At 54.4% G+C, this 21697-nt stretch overlaps 1 protein-coding gene and 1 non-coding gene across 8 annotated transcripts; one reads left to right on the plus strand and one right to left on the minus strand.

Moving 5' to 3' along the window:
* Positions 1–6: 6 nt before the first annotated feature.
* Positions 7–20070, minus strand: Top1mt (DNA topoisomerase I mitochondrial). Of its 7 annotated transcripts, XR_002212826.2 has the most exons (15): positions 19533–19656; positions 16756–16871; positions 15509–15630; positions 12567–12689; positions 11807–11994; positions 10998–11142; positions 10499–10642; positions 10132–10317; positions 8101–8169; positions 7794–7908; positions 6200–6327; positions 5555–5649; positions 3368–3517; positions 2567–2953; positions 7–2099 (listed from the first exon to the last, which is right to left on the minus strand). XR_002212826.2 is itself a non-coding variant. In XM_020170377.2 (14 exons), exons 3-14 carry the CDS (start codon positions 15572–15574, stop codon positions 2854–2856), a joined length of 1509 nt encoding a protein of 502 aa, XP_020025966.1. In that variant the 5' UTR covers positions 15575–15630; positions 16756–16871; positions 19963–20070; the 3' UTR covers positions 2537–2853. The 7 variants fall into 7 exon arrangements, 4 of the variants coding, with proteins under 4 accessions (XP_020025966.1, XP_020025962.1, XP_020025965.1 ...); XM_020170377.2 differs by lacking the exons at positions 7–2099; positions 19533–19656 and adding an exon at positions 19963–20070 and having other exon boundaries at positions 2537–2953; XM_020170373.2 differs by lacking the exon at positions 7–2099 and having other exon boundaries at positions 2537–2953.
* Positions 15819–15890, plus strand: Trnaa-ugc (transfer RNA alanine (anticodon UGC)). The gene has a single exon. It is a non-coding gene; the product is annotated as a tRNA-Ala (tRNA).
* Positions 20071–21697: the final 1627 nt, after the last annotated feature.

Consider the following 21697-nt stretch of genomic DNA (forward strand, 5'->3'; position numbering starts at 1 on the left):
AAAAGGAGGTGGGTGGGGCTGGAGGCATGGCTTAAGTGGTAGCGCACTTGCCTAGTAACCCCAAAGCCTTGAGTTCAAATCTTAGTATCATGAAAAAATTTAAAAAAAAGATTAAGGGGAACAGACCCATGTTTGTAGCTGAGTTCTTCCTCAGACTGCACAAGGCCTGCAGAAAGACGGGAACCCAAAGGGTTCATTGTGAACTATGTCAGTTACTTTTCATTCAAGCTTGTGCAGTGCCCTTGAAAACCCTGTGAGTTTCCTTTGTGGAAAACTAGTGTACTCCATTAGACAAACACACTTAACGTTTTTCAAGTTAATATTTTCACCATGTGTTAGGATGCTGGGGACACTGCTAGACACTCTGAAACCTTTTTGTGTAGTTTGTACTGAGTACTAAATGAAACCTTTCTGGGACCTTAAGAAATTTTTATGGCCACAACCCTGATTTCATCTTTACTCCAAGGCCACTTATTACTTTTCAGAATCTTGCTGACCAGAAACTAGATGTGAACTGGTGATATTTTCCAAATGGTACAAACTCTAGCTCTGTCTTTCCTGTAAGTTTTGCTTGCAAACTGAATACTGTTCTCATTTCACCTCTAAAATCTCTGTGCAGTCGGAAGCACATGCCAGGCTTCCCAATACTCTGGAGCTTTCTCCTTGTTCACACTCAGGTTACTGAAAGCGGTGTTTTTTCACCTAATCTCTTCTCTACCCCAGTAAGAGGCTCTGCTGAGTATCTTTACCGTCGTCATAGTCTTTGTCCACTGCACGGATCACTCAGTGCTGTGTCTTGGATGTTTGTTAGTGTCACCTTTCACAGCTCGGGCTGTTACAATTTTACAAAGCAGCTTGGACACCAACATTTTTTCCTCATATATGGTTCTGGGGGCTAGATGTCCAAGGTCAAGGTTCTGAAGGTCAGGGTAGTTCCTGGTGAGGCCTATCTACTGGCTTGCAGAGCCATCTTTTTGCCATGTGCTGATGTGGCCTTCCTGGTGTATGCTGTGTAGATAGGACGCTCTGTGCCTCTGCCATCAGAGGGCTCCACCTGCTGACCTGTGAACCTCATGACTGCGAAGGGCACCACCTCTAAGTGCCGTCAGGTTGGGGATCAGGACATCAACATAGGCGTTTGGAGGGGTCATAAATATTCAGTCCATAACAGCACCCCACTTTTAGGGCAGTTTCTGTGTTAGCGTTTGCCGAGTAACAATTCCCCCAAACCTAGTGGTTTAAAGTGGTAACGCGGTGTCCCAGGTGTGAGCTGCATCATCCTCTCTCAGTACCTGCTCTGGCCAGGCTTGCTGGGCCGCTGGCTTGGGACCAGGGGTGTTTTCCGGAAAATCTAGACATGAGCTCAGCACTAAGATGCAGTCTGTACTTCTGACCTTTGTGTGTAGGTGACACAGCTAGCTCCTGACCATGTACAAGACAGTCCAGAGACAACTGACTCAAAGACCTTAGATTGTCCCCAGTGAGAAGAGGAACTGTGGCAGCCAGGTGACCACCTGTCTAGAAGCAGGTGTGCTGGAGGGTAGGGAGGGCAGGCTGGAGACTGGAGCAAGTGCAGTCATTACAGCTGCTAGGTAGACCAAGATGCCAGGACACATGGGTTTCGGTCACTGGATGGCCTTAGAGTTGTGGAAACCTGCATGAGGTCCAGCCACTGCCCTGGAGTGCTCCCTCTTGGCCACACCCTGCCTGCTGTTCCGGACTGTGTCAAACCACACAACCCGGCAAAGGACAGAGGCAGCTGTGGAGCTGGGAATGCTGGACTTAGTTTCCAGGTCTGAAGTTGGTCCATTTCTCACCTGCACAGAGGGACGGCTACCTTGCCCATCTCCTGTGAGGTCGGACTCAGATGTGTCTCAGTCCTGCGTCACAGGCTTCCTTCCTGGGGCCTGGGGCCCCACAGCTGATGCCCTCTGCCTTCCCATTCTTTGACTTCCTTCTCTGCAACCCTGTTCCATGTCCCTGCCCAGGAAGGCCCCTCTGGAGAGGTGGGTGGAGAGCCTTGAGGCCCCTGAAGTCATTCTGCTACAACGACAGGAGTCCAGGTTCACAGTGATGGGTGTCAGCAGGACCAGGAGCAGCTGTGGAGGAGCCGAGTCCCAGTCATGGCTGGGGTCCTCTAATCTGACCAGAGGTCTCCAACTGGACACCAGTAAGTTAGACAACCAAGGGAGCTGGGACCTGCCTTGCTGGCACCCTCAATTTAAGCCGTGAGGTGGAGGGAGCCCCAGAAAGTTAAGCAAAGCCCTAGAGGGAGCAAACAGCTGTGGGGCAGCCAGGCAAGCAGAGTGTTGAACAGACACAAGTCAGCCCTGCAAAGGAGACAGGGACACCCAAGGGGAGGACAAGACTTGGAAGAATACAGGGTTGGGAAACTGAGGCAGGACAGCACGTGTAGAAAGCTGTAGAGAGGACTGGGGAGGTAGCTCAGTGGGAGACCATGTGCCTAGCGTGCATGAGGACTGGGCACCAGCCCTGGCTTGGGTGAGACAGATAGGAACTGGAAGTGGCCACCGAGTGCAGTGACAAAGTATATTTGTGGCCTCACCAAGAGCCAGATGTATGGGGACTGGGCCTCTGCTGAAGGAAGGGGTGGGTCACACAGACACAGTCTCTGCTCTTCCAGAAGCCACCATCCAAAGGCTAGGCTGGGGTTCCGGGGTAGGTGAGAGCCAGGATGTGCTGGGGGCACTGCCAGGGACAAAGCCCGGTAAGGCCTTTGTTCTGCATCATGATAGCGAACACTTGCACAAAACATTTTACCATATAAAACTCCCAGCACTGCTTCAAGGGTGTGAAAAAACCCACAAACGGAGTTCCAGTGAAGACAGTCACTTAGAATTCAAAGTCTTCTGCCGTGTCAAGAGCCCAGGTGAACTTTTCCCTTTGTGTCTTGGTGTAGACCTTCTCCACCGGCACCCCGAACTTCTTACACCTGCGGGGGCTCCATGTCAGCCTCATCCTGCCCTGAAGGCCAAGGTTTCAGAGCAGGACAGCCTCTGCGCAGCAGGAAAACCAGGAACTATGCAGCCTGGACCCGCTGGCACCTCCACCCCAGGTGTCAGAAGGCACCAAAGGCCACACTGATGTAGCCCAGGTGACCACAAAGCGGGGTGCTCAGACAGCCCTCATTCCTGGCCACCTCCCACTCCCAGTGGGCAGGTGAGCACCCGCATTACCTCACTTCCCATGCCACGGACAGCCCCATCCCAAGCTGTCTCAAAGCTCGGGAGGGAGGACCAAAGAAACAGGGCACCCAGTCAGGCTGGTCCCTGCCACAGGAAGGACTTGTGCCCACCACGGGGGATATGGGACGGGGACCAATGGGACTGCGTGAGGGCCCGCGCACCAGGCGATGCTGATCCTGGGGTCCAGGTAGCTGAGCTTGGAGGTGCCCAGGACCACATGCTTGTTTTCCTCCTTGTCTTTGACCTGGGCACTCAACTGGATCAGCTGCTCTTCCAGCTTCTGTAGCCGCTGCCACTGCTTCTGCAGGAGCCTGGGAGAAGACGAGGAGCCTCAAGCCTGCACAGGGTCAGCCGAGGGGACTATGCTTCCCAGCCACTGCCTCCTCTGCCCCACCTTCCTCCTGCCTTCAGCCTGGTCATCCTCTCCAGGACCAGCACTGGTGATGAGTCCAGTGGAGATGGAAGGCCAGAACTGAGCCCCCATCCCAACATGCCCTGGACCAGCCTGCATGGCAGACCAAGCCACAGTTGCCTGAGCCCCAGGGGCAGCCACGGGCAGAAAGGACAGCTGACACAAGGAAGGGAGCAACGGGATGCAACCAGAGACGGTCCTGGCCATGAGCAGGTAGTGGAGGCAAGCTGATGCCTGTGGCTCCTGAGAAGATGCTCAGACCTTACTCCTGCCTTTCTAAGGACTATTTTTTTATTTTTTTTGGTCATCCTGGAGATGTAACCAGAGAGTCCTGCAGGCTAGACAGGCTCTCTGCTGAGCTACAGCCCCAGCCCCCTGCTTTTTAAAGAAAAGGTGCTCCTCACCCTTCGCCTCCCACTCACAGCAGCCCTCCAACATCCATGACATTACATGGCACATGCACTGTGACTCCAGTCCTAAGACTGGTACTGAAAAAGCCTGGGATGGCCCACCACCTGCAGCAGGGTCTTGCAGAGTGATCGCCATAGCTCTAGTGCTGACAAAGTGACTTCCAAGAGCAGTGCTGGAAATGCCAGGGGCCAAGAGCTTCCATGGAGGTGGGAGAGTGAGGGCTTCTGGAGACACATGGGACATTTCACAGCAGCTGCCTCTAGAGCTGGAGGCCAGGGCTGGGTGACAGCCACACTGATCACTGCACACCCTGTGGTCTAACTGTGTGACATTTCTTCCACATCCACGGGTGCCACTGTTCAAGACACAGCTCTGCACCTCAGGACACTCATCACGAAGAGGAAACTTGACCCTGTAAGTACCATAGCCACTGCAATCAGGAGTAAGAGCAGGGACATCACTGAAACACAAAGGATGACAGGGAATGGGCAGGGAGCTGGACGCCAGCAAGTCAGATAACCGACCAACTCCCAGAGAAACACAACCCACCAAAACTCAGTCAAGAAGACAAAGGACACCTGGACAGACCTGCACTGAGAGAACCAGCAATCTTAAAACCTCCCAAAGCAAAGCCCAGGCTGAGAAGCCTCGCTGCTGCATTCCACCCACCCACCACTCAAAGAAGCACTAACGCAGCTTTCACAAAACAAGTCAGGGGCGCCTTCCAACTTGTTTATGAGACCGGCATTGCCTGATACCAAAGCCAAAGACACCACACAACTGCAGGCGAATATCCCTGTGGATACAGATGCACAGCCAAGCAGGATTTATCCTGGGAATGCAAGGATGGCTTAATGTCTGAAGACCAGTTAGTGTTAATACACCATGTCAACACGGTAGAGCGCCTGCCTAGCCAGCACAAGGCCCTGAGTTTTCCAGCCCTAGTACTGCCCACCCCACAAAAAAAAAAAAAAAAAAGGAAAGGACAAAAACCATGATCATCTCAGTAAATGCAGAAAAAGTGTCTGACAAAACCCAACGCCCTTCATCATTAAAAAACAAAACAGGGACTGGAGGTGTGGCTCAAGCAGCAGAGCACCTGCTTTGCAAGCACTGAGCCCAAGTTTAATCCCCAACCAAGCAGGTGGGGCAGCTGGGGTTGGGAAGGGTGGGCAGTGATGACTGGTGGACACAGGGTTTCTTTTTTAGAACTGACTGTAGTAGCCACACACCTCTGAAGATGCTCAGAGCCTCAGGACTGTGCTCTCTGAACAGGTGACATGTGCCACGGAATCAACACCATCTGTTCAAAACAAAAACCAAAGAGCCACAGCAGCCAGGGCCTGCACGCAGTCCACATCAGAGGCCAGGGCTGCTCTCTACCTGGCTCCTTACTGTCTAGCTTTTGTCCACAAGTAATAAGCTTGTGCTCTTAAAAATCACAAGGTAACAACTGAAACTGAAAATGAAAACAAAACTGACCTAAAGAAAGCTGAAGTTGAAGAGCGACCACAGTCACACGTACCTTCTGGACTTGCTGTCCCCTCTGGTTAAGTGGTTGGCTTTCGCCTTTACCAGCTCCACCTGGACCTCAGCTGCCTGAGCCTTCTTTGCCTCAATCTGTGAAGAAACAGGTCCAGGCAGGGCTGCTCCTATCCCCCAGGGACTGCGGTTCACAGCTGCTCGTCCTTTTTTTGTGTGGTGCTAGGGATGGAACCTACTCGCTAGGCAAGTGCTCTACCACTGAGCTACACCCCACCCTCTGGCCCTGCGTCCTGAGACAATGCAGCGAGAGAAAGGCCCTGTGGAGCCACGTGGGGCTGATCCTGACCCTGGCCTGGTCTGTGGCCTGGGCCAAGAGGCCTCTAGGCCCAAAGGTACCACCCACGTCAGTCATGAGCAGACCCAATATCCCCAAAGGTTCCTGCTCCGCTGACTTCTCCCTGAATTAGAATTCAGGCTATGTCCTGTCAGGAAGACAAGAGGCAGCACCAGGAGCTGAACCAATTCTGCACCAAGGTGCTTGGCTGTTTCTATGGGGATGACCACCTCCCGACCAGGTCCAGCCTTAGGTCAGCCCTGAGTCCCCAACACCTCTGCCCCACTACACAGCCTACCTGCACCAGGAAAGACGGGGAGAATGAGGAGCAACCAGCATGGGCTTTCCCACCTTTGCGTGGAGAGTCTGCAACGACTTCATGAAGGTCCTGGGAGCAGCTCGCTGATGGTTGCAGAGGACAGCCACGGCACGGTTCGCCCGGTTGTAAGCTAAGATCTTGGAGGCTTGGCTGTCGTTAGCTGAGCAAAGACACAAACCATCCTCACTCCCCTGTGCCTGCTCCAAGTAGGCCTTGTTTTGTGGTGCTAAGGATGGAACCCTGGCATGTCGGGCAAGTGCCCCACCACTGAGCTGCACCTCAGCCCTCACCCTCCCTCTCTCCCTCTCTCCCTCCCCCCCCCCCCCTCTCTCTCTCTGTTTTCTTTCTTTTTTGGTGGTACTGGGTTTGAACTCAGGGCCTCACACTTGCTAGGCACTCTACTGTTTGAGCCACTCTGCCAGCCTGGAGCAAACCCAGGGGGTGGTGGATGGAGGGAGCCGAGCGGGTTTCACCACAGTAACAAGGAATGGAGGTGGAGTAGGGCCAGGGGCTCAGGACAGATTCAGGCTCAGCAATCTCCCTCTGGAAAGAAGCTACAAAGCACTATAGGAGGTGAGACTGGGCTGTGCACACAGGTGCAGTCTGGGGATCCTCTCCTGACGCAAGCCCCCAGGCCCATTATCAGGACACAGTGCACCCAGGACCCAGCTTTATCTGACAATGTCCCCTCAAGAAACATCATCAGGACATGAGGCTCAGGGCAGTGAAGCCCCCTAAAGCTGCCCGTCCACATGGCTGCTTGCTCTCACACTCCCGCGCCTCCAGGCATCCCCAGGCCAGGACAGCCACATTGCGCTGGGCTTATGAAGCCTCCCCAGAAACAAGTCTAACCTGCGATTTATCTCCCAGGCCTGGCCTACGAGGATGCCTGCTGCCTGGGACTCTGGCCTCCTAATGAGATTTCCTCTGCCAGGGGCTCCCCCATCTGGACACCTGCTCTGCCTTCCTGGGGACATCCCCAGGACTGCACAGCCCCCGACCTCAGATCTGCAACCCACCCTGACCAGAGCTCCGGGTCCACAGGTCTCCGTGTGACCTTGATGAAGCCCTGCCTTAAGAGCCAGATGGGTCTTAGCCGTGGCGGGAGAAGGGGAAGGGGCAGATGCAGGACACATTTTGCCCCGCCACACATCTGAACTAGGGAGGCCAGATGAAAGTCCCTGGACTGGCAGCAGAGGGAGGAGGTGTGAAGCCAAGAGAAGGACCCCGGGGGTACCAAGATCAGGGCAGGGCACTGGGGCACCAAGAGGAGGGGAAGGAAATGCAGAGGCCTGGTAAGAGCGGAAAAAGCCCAGCCTGAGGGAGGCGGGTGGGCCTGACTCGTGATGGTGGGATGATCACAGGAAGAGCTGAGCGGGTGGGCGGCCTGCACCCTGCTATCCCACCGTGGGCCATGGGGCTCCACTCACTGCTGCAGACCAGCGCCTCCCAACTCCCCAGGACTCAGCCACAAGCATCTTTCCACCAAGCGGACGGCCACTGGGCCACCTCCTGTCAGCTCATCCCTAGTGCAGGCGCCACTGCAGGCACAATCCACAGGCAACTCCTGCGGGGCCAGCCCGGGTGGACGGACAGGCTCGATGTCAGGTGTGGGGACCTGCTCACCATGGGTCAGCGCCTGCAGCTGCTTCTGCAGAGTGATGGAGGCGTTGTAAGTCCGGAACACCTTGGCCGTCAGTCCATCCATCCAGGCCTGCAGGTGCTTGTTCAGGCTGGAAGTCTGGGCACAGAGGGGACACAGCTGCCCATTGATGGGTCTCCCTGAGGACACAGATTTCCCAAGGCCAACTCTGGCATTCAAGAAGGAGGTAGGCAAGGAACTTCAGCTACAGGCCAGAGGAGGGACCACCCAGGACCTGGCTACTCAGTGCTCCTGCCCCTTCCCTGGGGTCTACAGCTGCTTCCGGCTTACAGTCAGTTTGTCAAAGACATGGTCCCCAGGGCTCTTGTTCTTCATGAACAGCTGCAGGTTCTCGAACACCTGAAGTGGAGGACAGCTTAGCTTGCAGCGACAGAGAACTGGGGCCTGAGGAGGAAGAGGCCCCAGGAAGAGAAGAAACAATGCAGACCAGGCCTAGAAGGCTGTGCGCCTCACGTCTTGGAACGGCCGAGCCAACACAGCGCCCAGGCCCACCCGTCAGGGCCTGTGTCATCTTCAACCCTCCCACCCTGGCCCTGCACGCACCACTCCCTGCTAACGCATCCGTGTGCTCAAGCAGCCACTTCTACAAACCTATTCAGCAACCCCAGCAGGCAGCCAACCTGTCACCAATACCAGACTTCCAGGGCTCACCCCAAGTCCAGGGCCCTGTACTTGTGACCAGGTCAGACACGCCTGATATCACAGGGCCTCTGTGTCCAACCCCCTTGGGCACTCAGTTCCTCCTGATCACGCCAACCGCGAAAGACCAGGCCATGCCATCTCTCCTTCACTTTGGCCTGCCACCTTCCTACGGGAGCCAAGGCAGCCTCTGCATGGTGGGCATCCTCAGCCTCCACTCGTAGTTCCAACAGCCATGCAGCAGCCTGCGCCTTCTTGGTTGGGTACAAGTAACCATGACAGATGAGAAAGCTGCCTCTCTCCTCACAGCTCACTGCCAAGAGCCAGTTCTCTCATCGCGATGATGCACAGATGTACCGTCCACCATGAGGGGCTGTGAATCCCAGGAAGACACCGCACAGCCAGGCAGCCTCCCCTTCCTTCCCACCCTTTCTTTTCCTGTTTGGTTTTACAACAAAACGTTTATATCTTGCTCTTTCTCTTTCTTTCTTTTGGATTTTTGAGATAGGGTCTGGCTATGTAGCACAGGCTGGCGCGGAACTCAAGGTCCTGTTGAGTTCCCAGGTGCTGGGGTCACAGGCATGCCCACCATGCCCAGCGCTACCCTGCTGGCACCTGAGCAGCTTCACAGGCCAAGCGCACCTCCGCTGTGCCAAGTACCTCTCATCTCTGTTTGCTGGCTTCACTCTTCTGTTCCCCATTTGTACCACAGGACAGACTCCCGGAGCCGGATCCCTGTGGAGTGGCCATGCTGGATGCCCCCTGGGTACATCCGCTGCCCCACACAGCCACCCTGGACACCCAAACATTCCACAGCTGGACCTCCTTTATGCCTGTGAGGATCTGTCATCGTTAGGGGGCAGTGCCCACCCAAACAGGTGACAGTGACATTCCACGGGACGGCCATTCCATAGGGCGACAATGCTTCCCACATTTCAGTTCTGATCTGCAGACCAGAAGTTCACCCACCCCTTCCAGCTCCACCCATCCCTCAGCCCACCAATGTCATTGAACTAGGCCTTGTGGGTCACCCTCAGGCTTGACCCAGCTGCATCCTTCACAGCACAGGGCTGCTGGACACCCGTTCCCAGGTGCACTGGGTGAGCAGGACCCCCGAAATTCATGTCCTTCATGAAAGCACAGGATGTGACCTTATGTGGAAACAGGGTGGTTGCAGGAGTAACCTAGGATGAGGCTACGTAAGAGGGGTGGCCCTAAACTCCACAAGATAGTGTCCTGTGAGAAAAGGAGACATGGGGAGAAGAGAGCCATGTGCAACAGAGGCAGAGACGGGAGGATATGCCAAAGCTGAGGGCACCAAGGGCCGACAGCCACCACAAGAAGAGGGAGGGGCAAGGAATGAATACTCCCTCTGAGCCCCCAGAAGGAAATGATCCACCAACACCCACCCCCAGACTTCTGACCTGAACTGAGACCATGACAAATGTGTGATTTAAGTCACTGGCCTGTGGTGCCTTGTCACTTGGCCACAGAGACTCACGGGAGGCAGAGGGAGCCTCTTGCCCTCTCCAGGCCTCCGCCAGCGCAGCAGCCCTCCTGAAGGACACCAGAGACAGGCCGCATGTCCGCTCTGTGGCTCCTCCATGCTGTGACAGACCCCAGAGTAGGCGTGGCCACACTCGCACAAGGCAGGGCACTCACAGGCTTCTCCACGGACATGCGGTTAGAGTAGCTGATCGAGTCCTTTCCCAGGAAGTCCAACTCCACGACATACTTGCAGCCATTGGCCTGTGCGTGCAGCTGGACGTGCTCCACACGGAGGGAGCAGCAGCCCACCGTGTCAGCCGTCTCACCCTCCTCCTTCCTGTTACCTGCTCGCAGGGCCAGCTGGACCAGGGTAGAGAGTGGTCAGGGCCGTGGCCTGTGTGCGTGCACACAACAAACACACACACACACACACACACACACACACACACACACACACACGAGCCAAGGCTCACTGACCAAAGTTCCAGCTCCACTGCTGCCCCTGCTGCCCAGCCCCCAGGGTCCCCAGGCCACCCCATACCTTATCAATAAAATATAGGGCCACTGCCCTCTGTCTTTTCTTCACGTCTGGGGACGTCCAGTCGGCCCGGTACTGAGAGCGAATCTCACCCACAACCCCCTTCAAGCGTCGTGCTGCCTCATACTTCTGCTGGTCTCTCTGCCCCTGGGCAGGGAGAATAAGTGGGGAAGGACACACTTCACACTCCTGCACAACAGCGGAGAAGGTGGCTGGATTCCCACAGCCTAGCGCCCACACTCATGCTGGGTGGGTCACGGGCTGGGGAGCAGAGTCCAGCCTCAGAAAGTCCAAAGTGACCACAATGACCCCTTAGGCTTTCCTTTCAGATGTGAGGCTGCTGGCACAGCACTCTCTTAACACTGGCTGGCCGCTTCCTGGTCAATCTGAAAAGGCCGGGCAGAGGCCAGGGGGCCTCTCCTACACCTGCCTCCCTGGAGCAGCACCACCAAGCGCCCTGCTTGCTCTTGGGGGTGGGCTTCCTGGAAGGCACAAGCCTCACCTTCAGCTTGGAGCTGGGGTTCAGCGTGATATACTTCACAGAGTTCTGGACGCTCTCCGTCCATGTTGCCAGCCACATGACTGTGTTATCTGAGCGCACCTCTTTCCACTGGTGACCCGCCGGGGGCTCAGGGATCTTTGCATCCCTGCAGCAGAACAGTGACAGTGTCAAGGCCTTGTTCTCTGAAGTTCCAGCAAATGAGCATCTCCAGGTGACTTCACATCGTGACCCCTGGCCTGTGGCAGGGTTTTTAAGTAGGCCTGGCCTCAGAAACAGACTCCTGCCACACACACACACTGGACCTGGACAGCCACACAGCAAGGCCACCAGCTCTGCAGAGAGCTCTGAAGCGCCAACCTATGGATCAGGCAGCCATCCCACACCAAGCCTGCCACCGGGGCCGCTCAGAGGGACTGAGCCTGATACCTGGTTTCCTGGCCCTGAGTCACACGCAGCACACCACGACCGAAATACAACGCACTCAAAACCAACACATGCTATTAGGCTATCTGTGTGTGAAAAAAATACATGTCAAAAACACACAGGAGAGTTCCGTGGTGAGAAATCTCAACCTGGCAAAGTGGGGAGGATTCTGACGGGTGCAGAAAAGCATAACTCCTAGATGGGAGCAGCTCGTCACACCACTGTCACACAGAGCCCCGCAAGCGCTAAGGCACACGGGAACAGTGCATTACAGCTGCACGTCCTGTGATGTGGCCAATCCCACAAGAGCTGAAGGACAAAGGTCACCTCATCAGGCAGCCAGGGTCTTGCACAGACAGACTTCACCCAGCCAGGGTCCCACACACCTGCCACAGTTGATGGTCACGTCTTCTGGCCTGATTCTCCTCTTCAACATCCCCATCTTGGGATGGTTACCACGGCCACAGAACAACCCAGGCGGCTCCATCTTGAAATTGCTTATTTTTTCTCTCTGGCCATCTAAAATACAGTATCCAAACTCTTGCTGAAGTTTTTTTGCCTCTTCTTTTAGCTTCTGAGTTAATAAAACAGCACATGGATGTTAGCAGTGAAGAGAACGGAACTAGCTGAAGTTCCTCATACTGACCCAGGATTTGCCCCACCTCCCCCCGGTGGCCCTGCAGGGTGAGGAACAGCAGAGCCCTTGGCCCCTCCCTCGTCTACCCCCCGTCTGCCCACTGCCTGCCTGTGTAGTAAGGTCAGCAGAAGGAGCATGGTGGCCCCCAAGGTAGGAGGAAGCTAGGTTCTGGAATAACATGGGTCTCCTGAAACCACTGGCAGTGGAAGGACAGCCACCCTCAGGACGCCCAAGTTGATGTGAGAAACAAAAGGGGGACAGGATTCTGTTAAACTGAGGCTCACACATCCCACATTCCTGCCTTGGGCCCCTTCCCCTGCCATGACATTTCAAACATGTTTACTTTCAAATGTGCTCCAGGAGACAGAACTACATTTTGAATGCACTTAAAGGTGTGTAACTGGAAAACCTGTCCCTCTGGAGCAGCTGGGGCCCGGCCCTGCCTCCTAAGGCCTGGGGCGGGGTGGGGGGGGAGGGGGGTGTCGAAGGCTGTGTGAGGGGCAGCCCACCTGCTTCTCCTCCCTGGGCAGGGCCTTCCGGGCAGCAGCTTTGTCCATGAAGTGCCTGTGGATCTCTGTGAAGTCACACTTATCCAGGTGCTTGATAAGTTCCCTCTCCTCTTCGGTCATCTCCTGTACCAAAGCCAGAGATGGGCTCTCAGCAACTTGAATGCAGGCACCTTCCCGCAGCACAGAGACCCCAGGCTGGGGCCACTGCACAGGGCCATTCCAGAGCAGGGGTCAGGTGACCATCAACAACCTTTAGCTATTGGACCAGGGCCCCAGTGGAGTGTGAGCTGGGGCCTTGGCACTGCCACCCAGGGGGGCTCTGAGCAAGCCACATGGCCTTGCCAGGGAACAGCCTCTCCCAGCCACCATGTGAAGTGCTGCACCAGGACTCAGAAGTGCCGGGAGCTGTGTGGGGCCAGCGTGCATGCCCCACACAGCTTTTGGATTCCAGACGCACATCCTCTGTACCTCGCTTCTACAGGAAATGAGACTGACTTCCCAAATGCCATGTCTCGCCTCAAGCAGGGCTTCCTGTGCCCCATACTACCCACCATGTATAAAGGACCCCACTGACAGACCTCCCCATCTCCCCTAGAACCCCAATGACAAAGCCCCCAACCCCAGAGCCCAGCTGGCACTAAAGAAGTCTGTCTACTATGGTGTCCCCTTGTCCTTCGTGAATGCAGAGGTGGGGTAGGGTCAGGTGGGATAAGGTGGCCAAGATCAATTTTACATTTCAGTATTAAAAGTGGCAAAAACCTCTAATTCCACTTTGAGCAATCCTATCCTAAATACATTATCACTGTCAGTGTGACAATAATTACAAAATTACAGACAACTGAAGGAGGAAGAAATCCAAAGGGTGCTAGATAAATCACAGCAAACTCATTCAACGGAGCATTAAGAAATTAACAAAGTGTCTTAGTCCATGGGTGATGCTACAACAGAATACCGGAGACCGGGTAACTTACAAGTAATAGAAATGTACTTCTCATAATTCCAGAGGCTGGAAGTGCAAAACGAGGCACCAGCAGTGATATCATTGGTATCTAGTGAGGCCCAAGGTGGAGCTTAGCCTCTGTCCTCACATGGCAGAGAGGACAGGGGAACAAAAGGGCCTGGCTCGTTCCTAAGGCAAGAATCCCACCCACGAGGCAGAGCCCTCCTGGCCTAATCACCTCCTAGGGGCCCCATCCCTTAATACTGCTGGGTTGACGATGAGGTTCCAACAGGAGCTGTGGAGAAGACAACCATTGCGACCACAGCAGGAAATAGTACGAGGATCCCACAGCAAGGTGGGGAAATAATACAATACAATGATAAGTGGGGAAAAGTACATTATTTGCACATTGACTGCGACTGTGTAAAAACTGCTGCCAGTAAAAACCCAGAGAAGGGACACACAGGCACCTTGTCTAGGTGAGCACCAAGGCAGTGCAGGGAGCACCACAATGGGGAAGAGGCCAGCAACAGAGCCCCAGACTGGGGACAGGTCACACGGTCCTCGCCAGTAGTGCAGGGATCACCAGGACCCATACAGGGAAAACTGAACTTTGCTACTGTCTCACTGCTCTCACTCAGACCTGATGCTAAAACCTAAACTGCACAACTTCTAGGAGAAAATCCTTGTGACCTTGAGTTATGTGAAGATTCATCAGACATAACAAAAAGTACATCCCATTGCCAGACACCAGTGGCTCACACCTGTAATCCTGGCTACTTGGGAGGCTGACATCAGGAGGATCAAGGTTGAAGGCCAGCTGAGCAAATGGTTCTTGAGACTCTATCTCCAAAATAACCAGAGAAAATAAATGGACTGGAGGTGTAGCTCAGGCAGTAGACCACCTGCTTTGCAACTGTGAAGTCCTGAGTTCAAACCCCAGTCTCACCAAAAAACAAAGTGATACACTGAACTTCGTCAATGTTAAAAACTCCCATCGATGTTAAAAACACTTAAGAGAATAAAAACACAAAGAGGTGGAGTGAAAAGTTTTTGTAAATCAAAGTTCTGATTAAAACTTAAACAGACACAAAAGTATTAATCATAAAAGAAAAACACTGATCAACATCAACTGATAAATTCACATTTTCTGCTCATCTAAAGACTGCACTATGAGGGCTTTCGCAAATGCAAGTCTGTGAGTTGAGGGTCACAGTGCCCCTGTCTGCAAAGTTCTTGTATCCAGGATATGTTTCAGAAACTCCTACAAATTATGCAGGAAGAGAAGTGACTCAGTTTTTTAAATGAACAAAACTCCACAAAAGAAAATATCCAGGTCGGGTGCTGGTGGCTCACACCTGTAATCCTAGCTACTCAGGAGACAGAGATCAGGAGGATCTCGGTTCAAAGCCAGCCCAGGCAAATAGTTCCCGAGGCTCTATCTTAAAAATATCCAATGCAAAAAAATAAAGAGCTGGTGGAATGGCTCAAGTGGTAGAGAGCCTGCCTAGCAAGAGTGAGGCTCTGAGTTCAAACTCCAGTACCGCCAAAAAATTTTTTTAGAAAAATATCCAAATGACAAACAGGCACACAAGAAGATACTCAATGTTACCTGTCATTAGGAAAATGCCACAGGGAGAGCCTGGTGGCTTCAGTAAGATGGACATGAAGATTAGACCAGACTCGTAACTCACTTTTTAGAAATGAGAAAAAGAAAGACACCGAATATAACACACTCATCTTCACATCAAGTGCTTGTCTTCCTGGGCAAAAAATGTCCCTCTGGTCTCCTCCAACCCCTCCTGTGTGAGCTGTGCCCTGTCCTCTGAACGGCCCCTGACCCTGCTCCTTCCGCTGCCTTGGCACAGGCTATGCCAGGCAAACCCTCAGTCACTGTGGGAGGAAAAGACTGCAGAGATGGCAGCTGGCTGGGAACCACTGCCCCAGAGTGACTGGGCCAGCTAGGTCCAGGACAGCTGCTGCAGCCACTGGTGACACATACCTTTCGCCAGTCGTTGAAGAAGTTATTTTGAAAAACCTCCTTTGTTGTATATTCTTGATGCAACATCTTCCCGTACAACGTAGCGACCTCCTCAGCAGCCAAGCTTAATTTCACTGGCTTTCCTAAGGACATCCAAAGACAATCTGATGAGGAGGACATCACCACAGGCTCACTGCCAGACACCAGTGGTACACACCTATAACCCCAGCTACTCGGAAGCCTGAGCTCAAGAGGGTCATGGCTCAAGGCCAGTCTGGGCAAATAGTTCACGAGACCCCATCTCTAAAATAACCAGAGAAAAGAATGGACTGGAGGAGTGGCTCAGTGGTAGAGTGCCTGCTTTGCAAGCATGAGGCCCTGAGTTCAAACCCCAGTCCCACCAAAGGAAAAAAAGCTGTGCATTCATGCACAGGGAACTAGATGTTAATTTTCTAAGTTCAGAAGCACACTTTTAGTTAAAAATGATGTGTGCACCTGAGTAGAGGTAACCCCATGAGTGTCTTGGAGCCAGTTCAGACAACCCCCCAGTTTTCAACAGCTACAGTTACACCTCCTCCTTCACACCTCCTTTGTTGCTAAATTCAAGCTATATGAAAATGCAACATAGGTAATCTTTTAAAACGTTTTAATTTTTGACTGGGGACAGAACTCAGCCCCTCACACATGCCAGGCAAGTGCTCCACCAGACACAGCCCTGGCCCAGCAAGTGCAATTTTAAAATACAAATTTCCACATAGAAATCATAGGAGCACAACAAAAGGCAACACTTCACAGCGGAAAAGTGTGAATAACTGCAGGACTGTTAGCCCCTCAATCCATATCACCCATCCCCCACAGCAACCTGACCAATGACCATCCCCCTCCTCAGTTTTCTATTGGTGATTTTTTTTTTTTTTGGCGGTACTGGGGCTTGAACTCAGGGCCTCATGCTTGCTAGGCAGGTGCTCTACCACTTCAGCCACTCCACCAGCCCCCCTCCTCGGTTTTAGAGGACATCAAGCAGACCTCCACACTGCCCCTGCCCTCCAAGTGATTGGTCAGTCAGTCAGGAACTTCTGAAACCCAGACAGGGCAGTGGACTTTGTGCCATACCCCTGAAAAGCCAGTGCATCTTTCTGACACACTAACCACTGACAGGGACAAACTGCAGGCACAGAGCCAGAGGCAGCCCACAGTCAGCAGCAGATTCGGGCTTCCGGCTGGAAGTGGCGGCACACAGAAGAGAGTGTCTGCCCACTGGTCCTCACCATCATACACGATGCGCACTCCATCAGGAAGGGGCTCGTAGGCGGGGACAAAGTAGGGGCCTCTGTGCTCCAGCTGCCTCCACCTCACTCTGTCCTTGCTCTTCTCCTCTTCCCACCTGAAAAGACCCAAGACAAGAGCACCTAACTGCTGCGGCATGGCCCACACGCCAGGCCCTTGTCTAGCCTTTTCTGTGTTCTGCCTCAATGATTTCCCCATGGCTGCTGGCAAGTGCGCTGTTGGCCTGTGCCAGAAAGAGGAAGAATACAGGGCCAAGAAAGAGGGAGGGGAAAGCAGGCAGCCATCCCACCAGTGTATCTGTCAGAATTTGCAACTGCCTGATTCAGACCTCCAGCCTCCTGTGTCCCTGTCTGCACCTCCCTACCCAAACTGACCAGTGATACTGTTCACACGGACTCAGGTGAGCGCAGCTGAGTGGAAGGGGTAGGGATGCTCCAGACCTCCCCAGGTGGGGAGCTGCCTGGAACCCTCCAAACCTCTCAACAGGGTTCACAGTACCCCTCCATGTGGCCATCTCACTCGTCAAATAAAGAGCATGGCTGCTCCTGGACAGCCTGTCCTTGGAAGAGCTGGGAGTCAAGAGGAGATGTCCCCACATGATGGGGACACAAGTACTGACCCACGGGAACAGAGCAGGTGGGAGGTGAGGGCAGGGACACAGGCGGAAAGCCTCCTGGGCTTTGATGAAAGGCATGTTGTTGTGGGGGGGCACTCAGACAGCACCAACACTGCATGTTCCCTCCCACCCTGTCTGTCACCAGATCTTTCTGACACAGGATATCCTCTCCCAGGCAAGTTCCACTCTGGAAGCAGCAGGACACCGCCCAGCATGGTGCCACACCGTCCTCACTCTGCATGAACTTGAGTTCTACTGGACCAATACTGTGCCAGGTCCTGGAGGCACACAGACACCAAGCTGAACTGCATGCTGATAAAAGGGTGGGTGGGTGCAGGGGGCTGTATGCCAGTAACGCCCAGCTGTCACTATAAGAAAGCAGTGGCAGGGAGAGGGCAGAGGCCTTGCTGGGCCTTCCATGCACACGAAGTCACAGAAACCCAGCCAGTACACACCTGAGAGCCAGGCACCCACTTAATCTTTGTCCAGGTGGCCCAGCTTGGTGGGCAGGGTTGACTCAGTTAAGTGTCCTACAAAGGGCAGGAGGTCTCTGCTGTTTGAAAAGGGAAGTGACCAACACATTTTCTTTGAGACAGGGCCTCACTGTATAGCCCAGGCTGGTCTTGAACTTGCCATCCAGCTGGACTATCAGGTCGGAGGCATTAGGCCCTGCTCAACACTTTTTATTTTTTTTTAAGTACTGGGAATTGAACCCAAGGCATTATGCCTAATGAGCTCTCTACCACTTGAGCAACACCCTAGCCCTTTTGTTTTCAAGACAGGGTCTAGGCTGTCCTTGAATTCTTGATCCCCTTGCCTCTGCCTCCCAAGTTCTGGGATTACAGGCATGTACCACCATGCCCAGCTTGACTAACAATTTTTAAAAGGCTCTTTCTGGCTGTTTTTACAAAGGAACTAGGCAGAAGCTGCTGGGTTTAAGAATATTCAGGGGTGGACTCAAGGAGCTTTGGTGACCGATGCATGCTATGTGGTGAGGGCCCTTGCAGGCAGGGTGGTTGTCAGGCCTGCCCCAAGGCCTGGCCCTGAGGCTACACACCAAGGCTGCAGGGGTCCTACAGGACATGAGGAACTGAACTGGCCTCTCCAGCACTCAAGTCTGGCAGAGAGTATGGACTCTGGAAGCCTGAGGGTATGTGGTATGTGAACTCAAATGCAGAGGACGCCACTTAGCCTACAGGTTCTAAGACAGGGAACACCACCACTGTGCTCCACATGCCAGGAGGGACCGCTGACAACACAGACGCCAGAAAATGTGAAAACACACACACCTTACAACCTACTGAGCACACTGATGGTGCCTCTGGGTAGATTCTACCACTGTCCCCATTTCACAGACTAGCACACTGAGGTCAAGCTTAAACGACCCACTGGCCGGCAGCTGAGCAGGGCTGTGGAGCACGGCCCATTTGTGGCAACATTCTTCTGTCCCTTCACTGACAAGTTACCAAGCACAGCCACCAGAAGCAGCTACCCAGGCCCTGCCTGTGCTCCTGCACCCCAAGCCTTTTACTGCCTGTGTAGATGCTTCTGGCCTCAGAGGGATGAGGGCCACCCAGAGGCCAGAGCCCAGCCTTTGGGACAGGCCCCCGCCGTCCCTGCCAGGCACCCTGCCACCCCAGAGTTCAGTTGGCCCCAGCAGGAGCTGGGCTCCCCAGGCGAGCAGGGCATGCTGTGCTGCACTTCACCCGAAGCCGACTGTCACCACCCTGAGGACAAAGCTCTGAGCCCTCAGTTAGCAACAGCAGCAAGTGGAGCTGGCCGGCTGGACGCCCCAGGAGCGTCCAGCGCAGGAGCTGGGTGGAACCCTGCCCATCTGTGAAGCCCCGGCTGAGGCAGCCGCCCCCGCACAGCACTGGTTCCCACCGGACCCCCACGGCAGGCTGGAGCCGGGCCTGCAGCGGTGCCCACGACCCGTGACGGACGCACGAACCGCTCAGCTCCGCCCACGGCTCCAAACCAAACGCGGGAGTCACGTGCTACACGTCAGGTCACAACGTGCTCACCGGCCTCTCGGTCACCCGAGACTTCGGGCGAGAGGGAACCAAAGAGGAGGCCGTCCGGCAGGGCTGCACCCCGTGCGGCCTCAGCTCTGGCCCCCGCCTGCCCGCCTGCCCGCCTTACCCAGCTGTGCTGGACTTGGGCGCGACCACCGAGGCCGGGCGGCGGGAAACGTCCCCGAGCCGCACGCCCGCCGCCCGTCCCAGCCTCAGCAGGGCCGCCGCGTGCATCCGCTCAGCGATCCCTCCGCACAAGTCCCCGCCCCAGGCCCGCCCCCGGCTCCCACCCGGCGGCGCAAGCCCCGCCCCCATCGGAGCCCCGCCCCCATCGGAGCCCCGCCCCCATCGGAGCCCCGCCCCCATCGGAGCCCCGCCCCCATCGGAGCCCCGCCCCCATCGGAGCCCCGCCCCCATCGGAGCCCCGCCCCCATCGGAGCCCCGGCCCCCTCGCACTGCCCAAGCCCCGCCCCCATCGGAGCCCCGCCCCCTCGCACTGCCCAAGCCCCGCCCCCATCGGAGCCCCGCCCCCGTCGGAGCCCCGCCTCAGCACCCACCCAGCTGCCAGAGCCACAGCCTCAGGCCCCGCCCGCCGCCTGCGGAGGCCGCAGCACCGGAAGCCCTTCAGAACAATCACTGTTGTCCGCAGGAGCCCAAAGACCTCCGCAACTGGAGCTTCCGTCCCACACTCGCGGGCTCAGGGCATCTGGGCCGGTTGGCAGTTCTTCCTGGGCAGCATGGCCAGGCAGCAAAACCTCCAGCCCAGCGCTCATAGCTGTAGCACTGCAGCCTTGACATTGACTAAAATGATGACACAGGTCTGCGGGAAGGGGTGAACTCACGCACACGACGAGAATGCAGCTGTCAGTCAGGGAAGGGGCCCGCTTGTGCGGTTTCCACTGACACCTAGCGGCTAGCGACAGGAACAGAGCCACAACTGCATCTGCCCCTACGTGCTTGCTCCTGGACACTGGCAGCTTTGCAGGGTTCCTGTCATTTCGGAATGAGCAACCAGGCTGCTGCAGGTGGGCACTGGGCAGGCGGCAGAGACTCTGACAGCCCACTTCCCGCCGGGTGCTGCTGAGGGGCTGCCTGTATTTCTCCCCACAGTCTGCAGAACGGAAAGGAAAATCCGAGGACTGGACCCTGCAGCTTCAGCTGCACTCTGAAGCCCCTGTTTCCACCCAGGTCGCCCAGGTTTGTAAGAAGAGTAGCAAAACAAAGGCTTCCCGTTACCTTAGAGATGGAAAACCCAGTTGACAAAATCCAACAACTTCTGAGATAAACAACAAAACAACATGACACAAAAAAGCCCACTCCAATAACTACACAACAAAAGCTGCACAGCCAACCTCACATTCTGAACGCTTCCCCGAAAGTCAGGAACCAGACCAGGACATATGCCCCACCACTGCTGTTCAATTCTTACTGAGGTCCCAACCAAACCCAGTAGACAAACAAACAAAAGAAAAGGGACCAGGTAAGGAAGGAAGACGTAGTCAGCTCTGTTGACAGGTGGCAGGACCTGCCTGTATTTAGAAAATCTTGAAGAACCCACAAGAAAACTACTTGAGCAAATAAATTCAGTCAGGCTGCAGGGTATGAGATCAAGATGCAAACATCAGTTTTGTTTCTTTACTGTGAACTATGAATGATGCAAAAGCAAATTAAGAAAAGGATTGCATTTACAACATCAAAAAAGAAAAAGAGAAAAAAGAAATGCCAGTCAATAGGGGGTCAGGGTGTAGGTCAGTGGTAGAGTATAGAGTACTTGCCTAGCATGCTTGAGGCCCTGGCTTTGATCCCTAGCATTGCAAAAAATAAATAAATAAAAATAAACCTCCAGTGCTGGTGGCTGACACCTGTAATCCCAGCTACTTAGGAGGCTGAGATGGGGAGGGTCTCGGGTTGAGGCCAGCCCCAAAGCAAATAGTTCACAAGACCCCCATCTGCAAAATAACCAGAACAAAATGGACTGGAGATGTGCCTCAAGCAGTAGAGTGCCTGCTTTGCAAACTTTCCAAGCTGAAGCTCTGGGTTTGAATCCCATCCCACCAAAAAAAAATAAATAAACAGAACCAAGTAGGTATAAGATTTCACCAGTATAATAGTGCTGAAAGACACAAAAAGCAATCAAAGTAAGTGGAGGGTCTCCAGTTCCTGGGCTGGAAGACTTCCTACCATTAAGACAAAACACTCCCCAAACTGACCTAAGAATTCAGCAAAGGCCCCACCAAAATTTCTTGCAGAAATAGATATCCAGGTCTCAGAAAAAGTCATAGGTGCAAATCT

This window comes from Castor canadensis, chromosome 3 (genome assembly GCF_047511655.1).
Source record: "Castor canadensis chromosome 3, mCasCan1.hap1v2, whole genome shotgun sequence".
NCBI classification, from domain to species: domain Eukaryota; kingdom Metazoa; phylum Chordata; class Mammalia; order Rodentia; family Castoridae; genus Castor; species Castor canadensis.